The following is a 19853-nucleotide window of genomic DNA, read 5'->3' on the forward strand; positions in this document are numbered from 1 at the left end:
TGTCAAATCTCTGTCATTACTTGAAAAAAAAATTACTCTCCATAACATTTAACCCTGCAGACTTATCTCGCCAAAACTTGTTTTTCGTTTATAACTTGCCCCCTTCCCCCCACCCCGATTTTAAAAGTTATGTTTACAGTAAAAACATGAAGGAGGAAAAGGAATCATCCAGAGTCAATATTGGAATGTCTTTCTTCAGCTAACTCATGCTCGCCTGTCAAGCTTCAACTTACCTATAGGTTTTTTAAGTCGTCCCTAATTCTTTCCCCTCCTTTTGTATGCTTTCTATGTAGCCTGTAGGCATGTATTTTATCCTCATTGCACCCAAATCTGGGTAATAATGAAATGCGTACTTATTTGATCGACACCTTGCTAGAATGTAAGCTAGAGACAGAAAATGTCTGCTCTGCTCATTGTCATACCTTAGCATCTGACACAAATGCTGTGGCAGCTCAGTTATTAAAGGAGCGAATGTTTATTCTGTCTTCCAAATTTCCTTGGTTTACACCTTCAGTTACACTGGGTCCTGTCCTGGAGGGTAGGGCCATCTTTGTGGGGCTGTGTCAGAGATGTCAGGAAAATGACACCTCGGCTTTGAGCAGCTCTAGCTCTCGGACTTTTTCCAGCAGGAGGTTAAGGAGTTGGAGTAGACAGAGGTTTTCAAACTGGCCTGTAGACCCCTTTCCAGGGCTGCCTAACTGAAACGTCACTTTAGAGGTTATTGACTTGAAGATTTTTAAGCTCTCGAATTTCGGACTCTGAGACAGACTAAGAGCCTGTCCTCACAGAGAGGTCAAATTCTGCTGAAAACTGATTTTTTTTTTCTTGTCAGCCCCTAAGTATGAAGGTGGCCCTCTACTGCACATCTGCTGAATGGATACTGACTGCAGGTAAGGTGCAGATGCGGGCATGAGACAAAGCCCTTGTTTTTAGGCTGCTCTGTCCAGTGTGGGCAGCCAGCAGCCTCCAGTCAATGAAAGGCAGTTGGTCCAAACGGGTGTGCTGAAAGGATGAGGCCCACGCTGGATTTTGACGACTTAGAACAAGAATGTAAAATGTCTCACTGTTACATCAATCAAATATGGAAACATTTTGGATGCTAGGTTAAGGTGGCTGTATTATTAACGTAATCTGTTCCTTTTTAATATGGTTTAATATAATTTATAGTTCTTAGATACTATTTAATGTTTTTATTTAACTAGTCTTAACTTGATTTTTACTTATAGATGGTTACCATTTAATACGGTCATTGGATAATATTTAATGGTTTAATACTTAATATGGTTACCAGAAAGCTTTAAATTACCTATGTACCTCACATTGTGTATTTTCATTTGACAGCAGTGTTTGTAATTTAATGTGATAGTACTTAAACTTTTGTGAACTTACCTATCCTTTACTCTCAGTTGTAATCCCTGTCCAGCAGAATCACTTGCAGGCTTCCAAGAAATGGCAAGATCACCAGCTCTACCCACCCAACACCTCCTGAGGCAGAGCCTGCGTCTTAAGCAGATTCCCAGGCGATCTCTGTGCCCGTGAAGGTTTGAGAGGCTCCGATCTTGATCGCAGTAACAGGAGTCTTACTACCCTGTCCTACTTTTGCTTCTCTAATCCTGCCGGGTCAGGGATCAACCTGAGGGGCCTGGATCCTCGTAAGAGTGGGAAGTCTATTGATGGACCCTAGGAATCTGTAAAATACTGAAACTTTGTGCGTGCGTATTTTTCATGAAAGTGTCTGTTGTTTTTATTTTCATCAGTAAAGCAGTGGTTATGGAAGGATGGCCCCATCAGCAACACTGGGGAACTTGTAAGCAATGAACACGCTGGGGGTGGGACCCAGCAATGTTTTAACAAGCTCTCTTGTGAGCCTGATGAGCCGGAGGCGAAGGTGAAGAGGGTCAAGTCGCTTGCTGCCTCATGGTCTGGCCAGGAGGGTGACGCTGGCCTGAATGGAGACTGGCATCATGTGAGTTGGTTGGAGAGGTGGAATGACACAGGGTGAGATGAGGGATTCGATTCTACATGTACTGAAATGGAGGATATGGCCTGATTTTTCAAATGTTCATAGAAAATCATTCAATCTGTATGTTTGGCCTAGCATAAGGGTTAAGGAAGGGCTTTGTAGTCAAACAAACCTGAATTTTTTGAGACCTGGTAAAAGTAAATTCAACTTAAATAAATGTTTATTTTTCACACACTGATTTTATATAAATAGTCACCAGTGAGTGGCGAGCCCACAGTATATGATCACCATGTGATACAATTGTGTTTGTTTTGGTCTGGAGAATGGACTCAATCAATGTATTAAAGCCAGTTTTTTTTAAATACATTTATTAACCAATGTTAACACATTAAATGAATCTATATATTGCTAGTCAGAGCAGCTTACAAAATGCCAGAATGCATCATAGAACTGGACAGCCACAATGAATAATTACAATGTGCAGAGTGGCTAAGCTCAACACCTTGATATAGTTTTATGATTTGCAGAAAAATTTAATAATAGTTCCTAAAACAATCAATTGTAATTTTACCTAAAACTTTTACAAAACCAGGCCACAATCTTTTTTTAATTTGTTTTTTTTTTTTTTTTAACACACAGTTTTCACGCTGTAGTAACTTGGAAATGTGCAACCGTGTCAACGGAGACAAAAAGCCAAAGTAACACGAATCTTACTTTCATGCAGCTATTGGTAAATAGTACACACTCTGGAATGATTTTACACCAAAAATAGTTCCACAATAACTTGTTCTCATAGGGGTGGATCGAAGTTTTAAAACTTGAAAAACAATCAGAGAAAGTAAGTGTTCCTGGTTACAACGTCTTGATCCGACCACAGCACTGTGGCAACACCGACTAATCGCATGGCAGCAAGGAGGGACGAGAATGCCAGCTCCCTGCACAGTTCAGGGATGGTGTTTGAAAGGGGGCTACCAGGCAGGTCCTACAAGCCTTTGGGCACCACTGGGCAGCAGCTTGTCGATTAACTCGTGTCACCACCACCTGCAACAGCCTCAGAACTGGAGGACGATTTCACAGAAGACTTAGTTACATTTTCATCTTTAGAGTGACCCTGACAAACCTGGAGAAAACTTTTTAAAAGGTTTTTCCCCTGATTCTTTCACTTCCATTGTGTGTAATTGCTTTAATAAATATCAAAGGTCTAAATAAATATTTACAAATTATTTCTCTAACCTTAAAAAATAACTAAATGATAAATGGGAATTTGACTTGGTCTAAGATCAGTATTTGAAAAAACATAAATTGTGAGTTTTTTTTTAAAAAAAGTAATTTAAGTTTTCCTGGCTGTATTTTATATATCTATGTATAAAAAAAATCATTATTCAACTATCGATCCATTCCTATTGGTAATGCTTCTTAATCCAGACATTCCGCAAAATACAGACTTTTTACAAATCACGGCATTTTTAATACAAGAAAATTAACATGCATTATTCTTCATTCTGTGTACAGTGATGGAGTTCATTAGTAGGCAATGATCCATTACTACAAACATAACGGCTTCTGTGAAACTTAAGTGCTTTCTTTCCTTTCAGTATTAACTTACAATATAAGAGGTGACACCAGATAACAGGCCATCAGATGATATCTGGGGAGGGAAGGGATGCCTTAAAGAAATTTGTAGGCCTCATCTATAATTTCATGTATGGATAAAGGTAGTTTTTGGCTTTTTTATTTTATTTTTGTTGTTTATTTTGTTACAAGCACTCATGTTAGGACAAAGATGAAATGTGCAAACTTTAAAATTTAAATATTCATTTTCTCTAAGATCCAGCTCAGTAAAAGATTACCCCAGTTCCCTGCAATTTTAAACTACAAGATCAAAGCTAATAATTTGTTATAAAAGTTATATATTGAAAAGAAATAATGAAAAACACAATTGGGAAATATTTAAGAAAAAATATGCAGGACTAGCACCTGCTGTGTCAACCCTGTTCCCTAAATTCAATCATATACCCACTGGCATAACCAATAGATAATGCCTTTAAACAGTAAATTAAGCTGAACAAAACCAGCTCAACAAGGTTAAGAGATAAACGTCACATCAAGGTAGTATGTTTCAGTTCTGAAGCAGTTCTGCAGTTCTTACATTCAGATCTATTTTAAATGTTTCTTTGTTAAACTCACTTGTATTCACCTGTTGTTTTTTTAAAGATCTGTTGTTTAAAGGTTAAAATCTCTGTAAAACCTAAAAATGTTTTAAAATTTGCTGAAAATGCAACAAACTCTCAATTAAAATTTATTTAAAATAATACCCTCCACTGATGTTACTTTTACCCCCTGAAAAACTCCAGAGGAGCATTAACAAAAGATTTAAACTACTGTGCAAAATTTCTTCACGAAAAGTGTTTAAAGGCTGGTGCAAAATGGGAAGCAAATTCTAAACAATTTTGGCTTCTTGGAAACAAAAACCGCTGTGTCTGAGAAGAATAATCGTCAGTGATTCACCAGGAGGAACTAGCCTTCATCTTTTCCGGCGACAGGTGCGCTTGTGTTCTGCGTGCCAGTGCTCCTGCTGACACTTGATTGAGCAGTAGGATGTGTTCCAGCAGCAGTGGTACATGGCCTCCTCCTCACAGTTGTAGCACTACAGATGAGAAACCATGACCAGTAGGTAAACGTGGGATGAAGTGCAAAGGAAATGGTGGTTATAACTGTAGACATCTGAAATTGCTTTTAAAGATCTTTCCGGCTCAACCTTAAACTAGGATCACCAGAAACATCATAATGTTTTCTGTACCGAGCAGGATGGCAGGAGCCAACAGGAAGACTGAGGCTCAGCATGTAGTCTCGTGGCTGCAAACCCGAGCTTACCTGGCACCACATCGACCTTTTCCATTTCTACTAGGTCATCCCCATCAGCACACAAAAGGTCTTGAAATTCCGGAAAGATGACAGAACAGAAGCACCAGGAATCTACCTACCTGCCTGGACAACAGCTACGCTGAGAAATCCATCTAAAGTAACTGCTTTGGAACTCTGAAGTGTATTGAAGGTTTGAACAATATAGTTAATTTTGAGCACAGTAACACAGCTACCCTCTCCTACCCTTACCCAGGGTAGGTAAAAAGATTCTGTCCTGCTGCTTGCTGCTTCTGATCACAGAAATGGGCTGCTACCATTGCTGAACCTCCCCTCACTGTTACAAGCCCCTTCTCCTCCAGCTGAAGTAACTTCCGGAGGAGTTAAAGGGCCACTGCCCTTAGAGTCTGCCTTTGGCAAAGCCGGATATTCAAAATCAACTGCATATGTGGGGAAAAGCAGAAAGTGAATGTGCACTCCCAAGGAAAGGCTCAGAAAAGACCAATGAAGACATTTAGTTTATACTCAAGGTGATCCCTGGCACAGAAATAGCCTATAACAATCAAAGAAACAAAAACAGCAAACTCTGAAAAGGGGGAGAAAATGAGTGCCAGTTACCATATTAGATTCAAATGCTGTGTTCAACAAAAAATCATAAGGTATACAAAGAAGCAGGAAAGTATGACCAGTCAAAAGAAAAAAAATCAATAGAAACTGTCCATGAAAGAGACCTACTGGCAGATATATCAGACAAAGACTTTAAAATAATTATTAAAGAAACTCAAAGAACTAAAGGAAGGTGTAGAGGGAGTCAAGAAAACAATCTGTAAACAAAATGGAAATATTTGAAGAGATCAAAAAACCAAAAAGAAAACTTGGAGCTGAAAAGTCCATTAACTAAAGTGAAAAATTAACTGGAGGGATGCAAAGGCAGATTTGAGCAGACTGAAGACAGGACAATGGAATTACCAAGTCAGGGGGAAAGACTGAGGAAACATAAACAGAGCCTAGAAAGACCTGTGGGACACCATCCAATGACTAAGATGAGCACCATGGGAAGTCCAGAAGGAGGAGAGAGAGAAAGAGCAGAGCAGAGAGAATATTTGGGAAGTTTTCAGCCATTATTCCTGCAATGTGATGAAAGATATGAATACAAATATTCAAGAAGCTCAATGAACTCTCAGTCAGATAAACTCAAAGAAAGCCATACTAAGATGTGTTATAATCAAACTTTTGAGAATCATGAAAGCAAGGAAGAGGGGAACTGTCATATACAAAATGTCATCAATATATCATCAGCAGATTTCCCATCAGAAACTCTGGAGGCCAGAAGACCTGATTTTGTCAAAGTGCTAAAAAAATAAAGGGGAACACAAACAAACCTCTTAATGGAGAAGCCTATATTCAGCAAAATAATCCTTCAAAGGGGGAAGACATTTTTAAAATCCCAGAAAAACTAAAGCTGAGGTAGTTCAAAACCACTAGACCTGCCTGCAAGAAATGCTCAGGGAATCCTGCAGGTGAAATGGAAGGACTGAGACAGTAACCTGAAGCCCTTAATAAAAGTAAATGCATGAGCACTCATCAAAAGCCAGAATTACAGCAAAAGTGGCTTGCAACCGTACTTTTGTTTTCTACATGATTTAAGAAGAAAGTTATTAGTGTAAAAGCTATACTGTAAATTAGTTTGTAACCCCAAAGCTTTCTTCTATATAAATTAAGAGACTGGTGCAATTAAAAGAATGTTTATGTTTCTGGGAACACAATGTGTCACAATATAATTTTGTGACATCAGCAGTCAAAAGGGGTGGGGACAGGAGCAGAGATTTTGTTACTAAACTGCTAAAGAATATAAAGAAAAGAAAAGAACTTAAACTTCCACTATAAAAATCAACTAAACACAAAAGACAAGAATGCAGGAAATGAGGGACAAACAAGTTGTGAGGCATACAGAAACCAAATACCACAATGATAGTTAAGTCCATCCCTATCAGTAATTAAATGTACATACTTCAAACTCTCCAATCAAAAGACACACATTAGCAGAATGGATAAAACACATGATCCAAGTATATGCTCTCTGCAAGAGACTCAGTTAAGATGTAAAGACACAAATCGATTGAAAGTGAAAGACGGGGAAAAGATATTTCATGTAAATTGAAACCAAAGAAGAGCAAGCTAGCTATACTAATTTCAGACAAAACAGACTTTAAAGGTTAGACTTTCAAAAAAAAAAAAAAAAGGTTACAAGAGACAAAGGACACTAAATAAAAGGCAACTGCACCAAGAAGATATAACAATTATAAACATTTACACACTTGATGGCAGACCACTAAGACACAGGAAGCAGAAACAGACAGTTCTACACTAAAGACATCAAAATCCCACTCCCAATAACGGATAGAACAACCTGACAGAAAATAGGTAAGGAAACAGATCTAGCTGGTTTATCGTGTTAAGTCCTCTAACAGACATACACAGGACAGTCTACCCAACAACAAGAGTACATGGGACATTTTCTAGACAGACTATCTTTGAGCATATAAATTAAGTCTCAGTATTTTTGAAAAGGTAGATATATGAATGAAAGCCTTGCTGGGTAGAGTAAACTTGGTTGGAGGTTTTTTTCCTTTTATCACTTTGAGTCTACTGTGCCACTCCCTTCTGACCTGCAGAGTTTCTGCTGAAAAATTTGCCATTAACCTTATCAGGGCTCCGCTGTATGTTGTTTCTTTTCCCTAGCTGCTTTCAGTATTTTCTCTTTTTAATTTTGGTCAGTTTGATTAACATGTGTCTTGGGGTGTTCCTCCTTGGGTTTATTTTCTATGGTACTTGTTGTGCTTCCTGGATTTGAGTGAGTGGTTCTCTTCCCATTTAGGGAAATTTTCAGCTATCACCTCTTCAAAAATTTTTTTCTCTCTCCTTCTCTCTCTCTTCTCCTTGTGGCACCCCTATAATATGGATATTGGTGCGTTTAAGATTGTCCCAGAGTTCTCTTATAGACTTTCTTCATTTCTTTTCAATCTTTTTTCTCTTCTGTTCCACATCAGTGATTTCCACTAGTCTGTCCTCCACCTCGCTTATTGGCTCTTCTGCCTCCTGTATTCTGCTGTTGGTTGCTTCTAATGAATTTTTTATTTCAGTATTGTATTTTGCATCTCTGCTTGCTTAATCCTTAAATCTTGTATTTCTTTGCTCAGTGTTTCTTGCAATTTATCAATCTTTGCTTCCAGTTTATTTCCAATGTCTTGTATCATCTCCACTATCATCAGTCTAAAGTCTTTTTCCTGGAGGCTGATAACCTCCAGATCACGTAGGTGTTTTTCTGGGTTTTTTTCCTGCTCCCTTATCTGAGTTATAGTTCTCTACCTTTTCATTTTGTATAAGTTTTTGGTGTTCAATATCCACAAATCAATCAGTGTGATACACCACATTAACGAAGTGAAGAATAAAAACCCATATGATCCTCTCCATAGATGTGGAAAAAGCCTTTGACAAAATCCAACACCATTTCTGATAAAAACCTTTCAGAAAGTGGGCATAGAGGGAAACTATCTCAACATAATAAAGGCCGTATATGACAAACCCAGAGCTAACATCATTCTCAGTGGTGAAAAGCTGAAAGAATTCCTGCTGAGATCAGGAACAAGACAAGGATGTCTGCTCTCGCCACCACTATTCAACAGCAGTCAGAGAAGTAAAAGAGATCAAAGGAATCCAAACTGGAAAGGAAGAAGTAAAACCATCACTATTTGCAGATGACATGATACAATACCTAGAAAATCCTAAAGACACTACCAGAAAACTCATCAAGGAATTTGGTAAAGTCATAGGATACAAAATTAAAACACAGAAATAATTTCTATATACCAACAACAAAAGATCAGAAAGAGAAATTACTGAAACAATCCCATTTTATTTTAAGAATAAAATACCTAGGAATAAACCTACCTAGAGAGACAAAAGACCTGTACTCTGAAAACTATAAGACACTGATGAAAGAAATCAAAGATGACACAAACAGATGGAAAGACATACCATGCTCTTGGATTGGAAGAATCAATATTATCAAAATAATTATACTACCCAAGGGAATCTACAGATTCAATGCAGTCCCTATCAAATTACCAAGGACATTTTTCACAGAACTCGAACAAAATATCTTAAAGTTTTTTTGGAAGCACAAAAGACCCCAAATAGCCAAAGCAACCTTGAGAAAGAAAAATGGAGCTGGAGGAATCAGGCTCCCTGACTTCAGTCTATACTACAAAGCTACAGTCACCATAACCATACGGTCCTTTCACAAAAACATATAGATCAGTGGAAGAGGATAGAAAAAGCCCAGAATTAAACCCATGCACCTATGGTCAACTAATCTATGACAAAAGAGGCAAGAATATATAGTGGAGAAAAGACAGTCCCTTTGATAAGCGGTGCTGGGAAAACTGGACAGCTCCTTGTAAAAGGATGAAATTAGAACACACTCTAACACCATGCACAAAAATAAACTCAAAATGGATTGAAGACCTAAATAAGACCAGATACTATAAAACTCTTAGAGGAAAACTTATAGGCCAAACACTCTCTGACTAAACCACAGCAATATCTTCTCAGATCCACCTCCAAGAGTAATGACAATAAAAACAAAAACAAATGGGACTTAATTAAACTTAAAAGTTTCTGCACAGCAAAGGAAACCCTAAACAAAACGAAAAGATAACCCACAGAATAGGAGAAAATCTTTGCAAATGAATTGATTGACAAGGGATACATCTCCAAAATTTATAAACACCTTCTGCAGCTCAATACCAAAAAAACAAACAAAAAACAAAAAACAAACAACCCCATCAAGAAATGGGCAGAAGACATATAGATGGCCAAAAAACACATGAAAAGATGTTCAGCATCACTATTAGGGAAATATAAATCAAAACCACTCTGAGGTACCACCTTACACCAGCCAGAATGGCCATCATCAAAAAGTATATAAACAATAAATGCTGGAAAGGGTGTGGAGAATAGGGAATCTATTACACTGTTGGTGGGAATGTAAATTGGTGCAACCACTGCAGAAAATAGTACAGAGAGTCCTCAGAAAACTAAAAACAGAACTACCATTTGATCCAACAATCCCACTCCTGGGCATCTATCCAGAGAAAACCATGACTCGAAAAGATACATGTACTCCAATGTTCACTGCAGCACTATATACTATAGCCACGACATGGAAACAAACTAAATGCCATCGACAGAGGAGTGGATCAAGAAGATGTGGTCCATATACACAGTGGAATATTATTCAGCCATTAAAATGAAAGAAATAACAGAATTTGCAGCAACATGGATGGACCTAGCAATTATCATGCCTAAGTGAAGTTAGTCAGACAGTGAGACACCAACTTCATATGCTATCAATTACACGTGGAATCTAAAAAAAGGACACAATGTACTTCTTTGCAGAACAGATACTGACTTACAGACTTTGAAAAACTTATGGTTTCCAAAGGAGACAGTATTGGGGGTGGGGGATGCCCTGGGGGTTTGGGATGGAAATGCTACAAAATTGGGTTGTGATGATCATTGTGCAGCAATAAATGTAATAAAATTCATTGAATGATAAAAAAGGCAGATATTATTTTAAGTGACAATAGGATAAAATAAAAACAAAAGCAAAACTGGAAAATTCACAAACATGTAGAAATAAAGAAATACAATTTTTTTTTTTTTGTCTTTTTGCCATATCTTGGGCCGCTCCTGCGGCATATGGAGATTCCCAGGCTAGGGGTCCAATCGGAGCTGTAGCCGCCAGAGCCACAGCAACGCTGGATCCGAGCCGCGTCTGCAACCTACACCACAGCTCACGGCAACGCCGGATCGTTAACCCACTGAGCAAGGGCAGGGACCGAACCCTCAACCTCATGGTTCCTAGTCGGATTCGCCAACCACTGCGCCACGACGGGAACTCCAAGAAATACAATTTTAAACATTCAGTGGATCAAAGAAGAAATTACTTAGAGATCAACAGAAACAAAAGAGCATACTAAAACTTAGAGGATGCAGTGAGGCAGTGCTCAGAGGTAAATTTATAGCTACAAACAGCTACTGTAAGAAAAGAAAGACCTCAAATCACTAAGCACCAAGTCCACCTTTTTTTTTTTTTTCCTTTTCTTTTTTTAGGGCTGCACCCACAGCACATGGAAAGTTCCCAGGCTAGGGGTCAAATCAGACCTATATATAGCTGCAGGGCTACACCTCAGCCACAGCCACATCAGATCTGAGCCTCATCTGCAGCCTACACCACAGCCCACGGCAACGCTGGATCCTTAACCTGCTAGCTAGTCCAGGGATCAAACCCGCAATCTCTCATAGTTCCTAGTCGGATTCATTTCTGCTGAGCCACTATGGGAATTCCTGCAAAAAGTCCACCTTAAGGAGTTAGTACAAAAAAAAAAAAAAAAAGAAAGAAAGAAAAGAAAAAGGCAAACTAAAGCCAAAGCTAGCAGAAGGAAGGGAAAAAACAACGATTAGAGCAGAGATAAACAAAACAGAACAGGAAAACAGTAAGGAAAAATCAATGAAACCAAAACTTGGTTCTTAGAAAAGATCAACAAAATTGACAAACTTTTAGCCAGATGGACTATAAAAAAAAGAGAAAGAACTTAAATTACTAAGTATGAAGTGAAGTGGGGACCTTACTATTGATTCTACAAAAATAAAAAAGGGTTGTAACAATGCACTATTAAAAATTATACATAACACACGGGATAACCTAGATGAAATGGACAAATTCCTAGAAACCCAAAACCTGCCAAAGTCTTCAAGACTAAATCGTGAAGAAACAAAATTTGAATAGACCTATTACTAATGAGATTGAAATATTAATCAAAAATCTCCTAGTAAAAAAAGCCCTGGACCTGATGAATCCTCTAGTGAATTCTATCAAACATTTAAAGAAGAACTAATGTCAACCCCTCTCATACGTTTCCCTAAATTGCTAGAGGGAACCGTTCCTAACCCATTCTATGCTCCAGCATAATCCTGATACCAAGCCAGACAAAGATACTACAAGAAAAGAAAAGTATAGATCAATGTGTCCTGTGGCCAATGGGATAAAATCTGCCACAAAATAAAAAGATTATATAGCAAGACCATGTGGGATATAGTCTTGCGATGCAAGGATAATTCATTCAACATAATAAGAATCCATCAAGGCACTATACGCCATGTCAACATCCTGAAGGAAACAAAAATGATCAAGTCAATGCAGAAAAAGCAACGGACAAAATTCAACATCCTTTCGAAATAAAAATACTCAACAAACACGAGTAGAAGGAAACTACCTCCACATGATAAAAGCCACATAAGAAAAACCCACAGCAAACCCAAACCTTCCTCAAAGATCAGGAACAAGGAGGGATGCCCACTTTCACCATTTCTATTCAGCGTAGCCCTGGGAGTCCTAGACAGAGCAATTAGACAAACAAGAAATAAAAGGAATGCAGATGCTAAAGGAGTGGTAAGTGGTAGAATACAAAGTCTATGTACTAAAATCTGTTCCTTTTTTCGTGTATGGAAACGCAACTATCTCAAAAGCAAATTATGAAAACAATTCTATTTAAAGAACAAAATACTTATAATTTAAGCAAGAAGGTGAAAGACGTGTACCCTGAGAATTGAAAGAAATTAACAAAAACATAAATAAACAGAAACACATGCCATGTTCATGGGTTGCGAGACTTAACACTACTAAAACGTCAGCACTACTGAAAGCGGTCTCCGTGGTCAGTGCAACCCTATCAACACTCCAAGGGCGTTTTCGGTATGAAGAGAAAAACCCATCCAATCTTCACGTGGAATCTCAAGGGACCCCAAGTTGCCAAAACAACCTCGAAAAACAGAAATGCATCTGGAGGGATTACATATCCTGATTTCAATACTTAGCACAAAACTGTATTAATCTAACCTGTGAGGTTCTGGCGTACAGACAGGCCAGTGGAACAGAACAGAGGACACAGAGATAAACATATATGGTGAAATGATTTTTGATGAGGGTGCCAAGACCACGTAATGGGGGGTGGACAGTCTTTTTAACAAAAGGTGCTAGAAAATCTGGATATTTACATACAGAAGAATGAAGCCGGATCCTTACCTAACACCATCTACAAAATTAACTCAAAATGAATCAAGGACATAACTGCAACATCTGAGACAATAAAACTCTTAGAAGAAAACCAGAGAACAAAAACTTCATGACACTGGATTTGGCAATTAATTTTTGATATGACACCAAAGGCACAGTCTATGAAAATTATCCACAGAGTAAAAAAGCAACCCACAGAATGGGAGAAAATATTTGCAAATCATGTATCTCATAAGGGTTTAATATCTAGAATATGGAGAACTCCCAAAACTCAACTCAGAAATGGGCAAAGGACCTGGAGAGACATTTACTGAGTAACATATAGGACTGCCAATAATCACATGAAAAGATGCTCAACATCACCAATCATTAGGGAAATGCAAATCAAAACTGCAATGAGATACCACCTCACACCCACCTGCATGGCTATTATCAAAACAAAAGCCACAAGAGTTGGTGAGCCCTGGTGCACTATTAGTGGGAATGTAAAATGGTACAGCTGCTGTGGAAAGCAGTTGGTGGGTCCTCAAAAAATTCAAAATAGAACTAACACAGGATGCAACAGTACCGCTTCTGGGCAAATATCCAAAACAACTGAAAGCAGGGTCTTAAAGAGATGTATCTGTACACCCATGTTTGCAGCAGCTAAACCACGAAAGTAACCCAAGCAAAACATGGTATATACAGCCATGGAGTACTAGTACGCCTTATGGAGGAAAATGCTGTAATACACTGCAACGTGGGCGAAACCCATTATCCTAAGTGAAATCAGCCAGTTGTAAAAGGGCAAATGCTGTCTGAACCACTGAGAGAGAAAGAGAGGAGGGGAGACTGAGAGAGACTGCTTCATAAGGAAAGGGTTTCAGTTTTACAAGGTGAAAGGCATTAGGGGAGCAGGTGGTGTTGATGCTCCAGAAATGAGTGTATTTAATACCAATGAGCTGTATATGCAATGATCAGGACAGTGCATTTATTTTACCACATTTTTAAACAAAGCTCTTTACCTCACGTCTCTTTCCACCTACCACTTCTGTTTCTCTGCTTCTCTTCACAAACATCTTGAAAGAATTACCTAAACTTGCTGTTTCTGATTATTCTCTTCCCTTTCTTAATCCCATTGCAGGCTTTCACCTGTGCCTTGCTGCTGACTATGTTATTATCAAGGTCACTTATGGCCCCAAACCAGTGGTTAGTTTGCAGCCTTCCTCTTATTTGGCAAAGGTGGCAAAGTTCTGACTGTCACAACTTGGGGGTAGGGAGCTGGGAGCAGAGGCTGCGACAATGCTGAGCATCCTAAATGTACAGCATATCCCTCCCCAGCCTTTCAGTCCAAACTCAATAGTATTGAGGTTGAAAAAAATCTGATCTAAAAAAGAGGAAGAATTCACTTAACTTGGACTGTCTGGACATGGGAGAAGAAAACAGTGAAAAGATAAAAATGAAGGTTCCAAGCTGAATGGCTAAGAGCGGTGGTATCATAAAGAAACCCACAGTGAGGATGACCAGGCAACAGCAAGGAAGATGGGACTGAATTCTGGATACAGACACTTGAAAATGGATTTCTACAGATGTCTAAGATCTGTCGACAGAGAGACCTAGAGATGCAGGTGTAGATGGTTGATGAGGACAGGACCTGAGGGGATCGCGGACATTTGGAACCTAAAATTCTACCTTCCAACTGCATATTCTATGCTTTCTTATCTATTAAAGTTACTCTTTTATATTTATGATTGTATTATGTCAGCAATTGCAACTTCGGTAAAGTTACTACTTTAAATGTGTGGACAGCGTGTTTTAGTTTTGGAAATAGCTGGAATGAGTCAGATTTGTGTTTGAATCTTGCAGCTGTGCTAACTAATCATGTGAGTTCAGACCAAGTTTATTTACCTTCTTACTTTCCTCGTCTGTACTACCTTAGGCAGCACTATCTTTTCCATTACGCATTCATTTTGCTTTTCTCCTTTGTCTCGTGGATACATTTAAAGGATGCATCTATGTTTCTCTTGACTGTGTGCCGTCTTAACATCCATTTTTTGGGCTTCTGACATGCCTACATACTCTCTTGTCCTACAATGCTGGGCTATTCTTTACACAATAATAATGTAAGATTTAATTATAATACAAGAATAATTCTACAACTTCTGCCAATCTAACAGAAATGAGTAGGAGCAGAAGCGGCTTAGGAGGGTGAGGCCCAGCTCTACCAGTCATGTTTCCAGTCACTCTGTTTAATCTCACGAGCCTCTCGGATTCCTCATCTTAAAATATGGGTATAAGTCAAAGCAGTATGTTTTTTGCTTTGTTTTGTTTTGTTTTTTGTCTTTTTAGGGCCACACCCGTGGCATCTGGAGGTTCCCAGGCTATGGGTCTATTTGGAGCTGTAGCTGGCAGCCTACACCACAGCCACAGCAACGCCAGACCCTTAACCCACTGAGTGAAGCCAGGGATCAAACAGCAACATCATGGTTCCTAGTTGGATTTGTTTCTGCTGCATCATGATGGGAACTCCAAAGCAGTATGGTTTGATATAAAAACAAACACATAAGATTAATGGAATAGAAAGCCCAGAAATAAACTCATGCAAATATAGTCAATTAATTTACAGTAAAGAGCCAAGAGTATACAATGGGGAAGGATGGTCTGTTCAAAGAGTGGTTTGGGGAAAACTTGGGAAGTAACATGCAAAAGAAAAGTGGCTACTGTCTTACGGCATACACGAAAATCAACAAAAGTGGATTAAAGGCTTGAATGTAAGACCTGAAACCATAATACTTCTGGAAGTAAACACAGGGGGTGAGCGCCAAGACACAGATCTTGGCGATGATTTGTTGTTGTTGTTGTTTTGGCTGGGCCTATAGAATGTTACTGGGCCAGGGATCGAACCCATGCCACAGCAGTGACAACACTGGATCCTTAACCCACTGAGCCACCAGGGAGATCCTTTGTTGTTATATGACAACAAAAGCAAGGGCAACAAAAATGAAACTAAACAAGCGGGACTTCATCAAACTCATTTCTTTTCTGCATAGCAAAGAAAACCATCAACAAAATAAAAACGCACTCTATGGTTCCACTGGGAAAAATATTTGCAAACCACACATCCATTAAGGGGTTAATATCCAAAATATATAAGAACTCACACAACTCAATAGGAAAAAACCAAGTAACCTAATTAAAAAATAGGCAAAGGACTTGAGTAGGTGATTTTCCAAAGAAGACATACAAATAGCCAACACACAGCTCAGCATCTGCGGTCATTAGAGAAACGCAAATTAAAGTCAGCAGTGTATCACCTCCCATCTGTTTGGAATGGCCAGCTTCAAAAAGACAAGTGTTGGTGACAATGTAGAGAAAAGAGAACACTTGTCCCCTTCTGGCAGGAATGTCAACTGGTGCAGCCACTACGGAAAACACTATAGAGATTCCTCAAAAAAATTAAAAACAGAACTACCATACGACCCAGCAATTCCCTTCTGGGTATTTACCCAAAAGAAATGAAAACAGGCTATTGGAAAGACAGCTGTGCTCCCACGTTCACTGGGGCATATCCACAATACACGACCTACATGTTCATCGATGAGTGAATGGATTTAGAGATGTTGCGTGTGTGTGTGTGTGTGTGTGTGTCATGAGAAGGAAGGAAATCCTGCCATTTGTGACAACATGGATGGATGGACCTTGAGGATATTATGCTAAGTGCAGTAAGTCAAAAGTCAAAATATGGAATGTATACATGTATGTGTAACTGGGTCACCATGCTGTACAGTAGAAAAAAAATTGTACTGGGGAAATAACGAAAAAATTAATTACAAAAAAACCCAAATATGACAGTATCATTTATATGTAGAATCAAATAGCTATAATAATAATACCAACTTCAGCTATTTCACAAATGGCAATATGTTATAAAAACAGTTAAATAGCTCTTTATCATAGCCCTCTTCCCATTTCCTTGATTTGTGAGTAAACTTAGGGGGACTTCCTTTCCTGAGTCTAGTGTCTACTTTTTAGCTTTCTCTCATCTCCCCATGAGGACAGAATTATAGACTTTGTGTTAGGTCTTTCTGCACATTATTATCTGCAACACACCTTCATTCCCACCTAGTGATACTTATATTCCATTATTCATCTGTCTTTCCTAAGTTATCTTCATATAGTCTTCTAAATTACATCTAAGTTTCTCTTTTCCTTTTTGTAAAATCTTTATAGAAAATTTTATAATGTTTATTTCCCTCATGAAACATTTATACGTATTTAAAGACCTTTTCAGAATGTAATTTGGATCAAATGAAGAATCACAAAGCTCATATGGTAACTCATTAGAATTAAAACCAAGTTATGAGCTTTGGGGAACAAAACGCCCCCTGCCAATGAACTGACATCGGTGGAGAATCTTCACGCTCAGAAGCTGCCAATCCAGATGGAAGACGAGAGCCACAAACAGGACATATAAAAAAATGAACTATTTGTCAGTTTCTAAGTGAAGTTGGAGCCCTGTGAGATGTTACTACTATAAAGTAAAAGTAATCAATTTCCTTAACAGAATCTAATGTTTAAATGTTAAGTACAGTAAAATCCGAAAATCTTTAGTTTGCTATTATGATACTTGTATCTATAACTTTACAAAGTAGAAATTACCTATCAGGAGTTACTAGCAAAAGTTAGGGCTGGCCAACTTGGCAAAATAAAATATTTGCACAGATGGAAAAGTCATATAAAATAGCTGTAATAAACGTTATGTCCCAAAGGATCACAATTAAACTAAAGCTGACAATGCTGCCTGAGATCTTCTGCCAAGAATAATTTTTGCATATGCCATATATATCTTCCTAAGTTAATTTTCATCGTACCTATGGTACTTTTTCAGAAACAAGAGTCTAAGAAAATGGTGGTATTTACCCACTGCTTCTTCTTGGTCTGAGAAATTAGCTGTTTGTGCTGTGTTGCTAACTTCTTGATTTCTTCTACAAACTCTTCTTTACATTTCTCCTTCACTTGCTTACACTTTCTGTCCATCTCACCCTGCATATTGGCTACAGCTTTATTTACAGCTTGTCTTTTTTCTTCTTCCATTTCAGAACGCAGCTGAAATGAGAAAAAGTTAATCCAGAATATGTCAGCTCATAAATTACAGAGACCATGAAGCCAAACTTTAATCCATTGTTTCTACTTAAGTGGTGTACCTCTTCCCTCTGTTTCATTAAGGGCTATAAAATATTTAGGTGAATTATAAAAAGATATTTTGTTATATCCCGGGTTGGTGCCTTAAGGGACAGAGCTGCACCACGACAGGAAAGCTCTTCACCCCTCTCCCCGGGGTCAAAGGCACACTGCCCGAGGGGCTGCAGTACCTTTTCTAGAGCTTCTCGTACAACCCTTTCCGTTTCTCGCTTGTGGTCAGACTTCATCCGGTCTTTAAAGTCATTGAAGATTTTGGTGTACTTGTCGTGGCACAGGCTCTGACACACTCCGTCACTGGTGGTCTGGGTGCTTCGGTGCAGCATTCTTGGAGAAGAGGCACTTAACTTCTTGGTCTGAGTTGATACGGAAACTTTTTCGATTGGCTGAGGCATCGTGGGGATCTCCTGGCTGGAACTTACTGCTTCAGTTTCAGGCTCTGGTTCCTAGAGGAAGAGAAAAGTGCTATAGAAGTCACCAGTTCAGGAGTAAGTCTTATCAAGAGAAAAATGGGATGATACAGATAAATATCCAAAAATAAACTGCTGTTTAAAAACCATGTAAGAAAATGGAAAATTGTTTTGTGTATTTTACCACAATTAAAAACAAACAAACACATGCAAGTAGTGGGTACAGTAATTCTAAACAAGAATTTTCTTTACAAGTCCATTACATATTAACACCGTGGTTTTTCCTTGTAAAATAGACTAAACAAAGAGTTTTATCATATGAAATTATCAATTTGCAGTCATTTTAAAGAAGTTTTATTGCAGTATAGTTGATTTACAAAGTTGTGATAATTCCTGCTGCACAACAAAGTGATTCACTATACACATGCACACACATGGACCCTCTTTCAGATGCTTTTCCCACACAGCTTATCACAGGACACTGCACAGCGTTCTCCGTGCTCTACAGCAGACCGGCCAATCCTCCACACACCTCTTCTCTGAACTAGATTCATTAACAATTATCCTAAACCACTTCTCACTGAAGATGTGTTTGGATGATACACATATAATAAACACCTAGTTTTAAAATAGGCACAGATTATATACTTATAAAAGGCTGGGCTTAGGCATAGCTTCCTCCAGTTTTTAAATGTGGGCCTAATTGATTCTGGATAAATGCTATTAATAGTGGTATGAGAAAACATCAGAGTTCCAAGAAATGCAAAGAGCCTCTCACTTCGCCAGATGGGGTCAGTGCCACTTAACGGACAGAGAGACTCTACTGACAGGACAGAGGGAGGCTGGTCCAACTTGGCTGTTACTGTTTGACGCGTGCTTTTTGCAAGTACCTGTCAGGAGCACTGCCTTGATCACAACCATGAAAATATTCCGTTTCAACTGCCCCGTGGACACTATAAGGCGGGCAACTTACTTCTTTTTTGGGCTCCACACTTTGATTGCGTCGGCCTTTCTTTGCTCTCGGTTCTTGAGTGACCTTTAGCTGTGGGCACCATAAAAGTAACAGCATGTTACTGCAGACACCACGAAACACTTCCCTGCTGAGAGTACTAGTCACGGACCCACGGGCAGGTGCGCACTGGTTCACTGCCACGGCAGCTCTTTCTAGACCACGTGGTTGGCAGCCCCTGGATGATTCTCCCGGCCAAGAGCCTGCAAGCACGAATGTGCTGCGGTGCCGGTCGGGGTGGTGGTGGCCACGTGTTTACTGCAGAGCGCTTTACATGCAAGGAAGACCCCG

At 38.9% G+C, this 19853-nt stretch overlaps 1 protein-coding gene across 16 annotated transcripts in view; it reads right to left on the reverse strand.

The window, feature by feature from the left end:
- The window catches only part of ZMYND11 (zinc finger MYND-type containing 11), a 136185-nt gene continuing 118646 nt past the window's right edge, over positions 2315–19853 (reverse strand). For all 16 annotated transcript variants that reach the window (XM_005668264.3, XM_005668258.3, XM_003130850.5 and 13 more), the window contains 4 exons: positions 19527–19595; positions 18317–18589; positions 17865–18050; positions 2315–4610 (listed from right to left, as the gene is read on the reverse strand). In XM_005668264.3, coding sequence (XP_005668321.1) covers positions 4488–4610; positions 17865–18050; positions 18317–18589; positions 19527–19595 — 651 coding nt within the window. In that variant the 3' untranslated portion in view covers positions 2315–4487. The remainder of the gene's footprint in view (positions 4611–17864; positions 18051–18316; positions 18590–19526; positions 19596–19853) is intronic.

Source organism: Sus scrofa, chromosome 10 (genome assembly GCF_000003025.6).
Source record: "Sus scrofa isolate TJ Tabasco breed Duroc chromosome 10, Sscrofa11.1, whole genome shotgun sequence".
Taxonomy (NCBI): Eukaryota; Metazoa; Chordata; class Mammalia; order Artiodactyla; family Suidae; genus Sus; species Sus scrofa.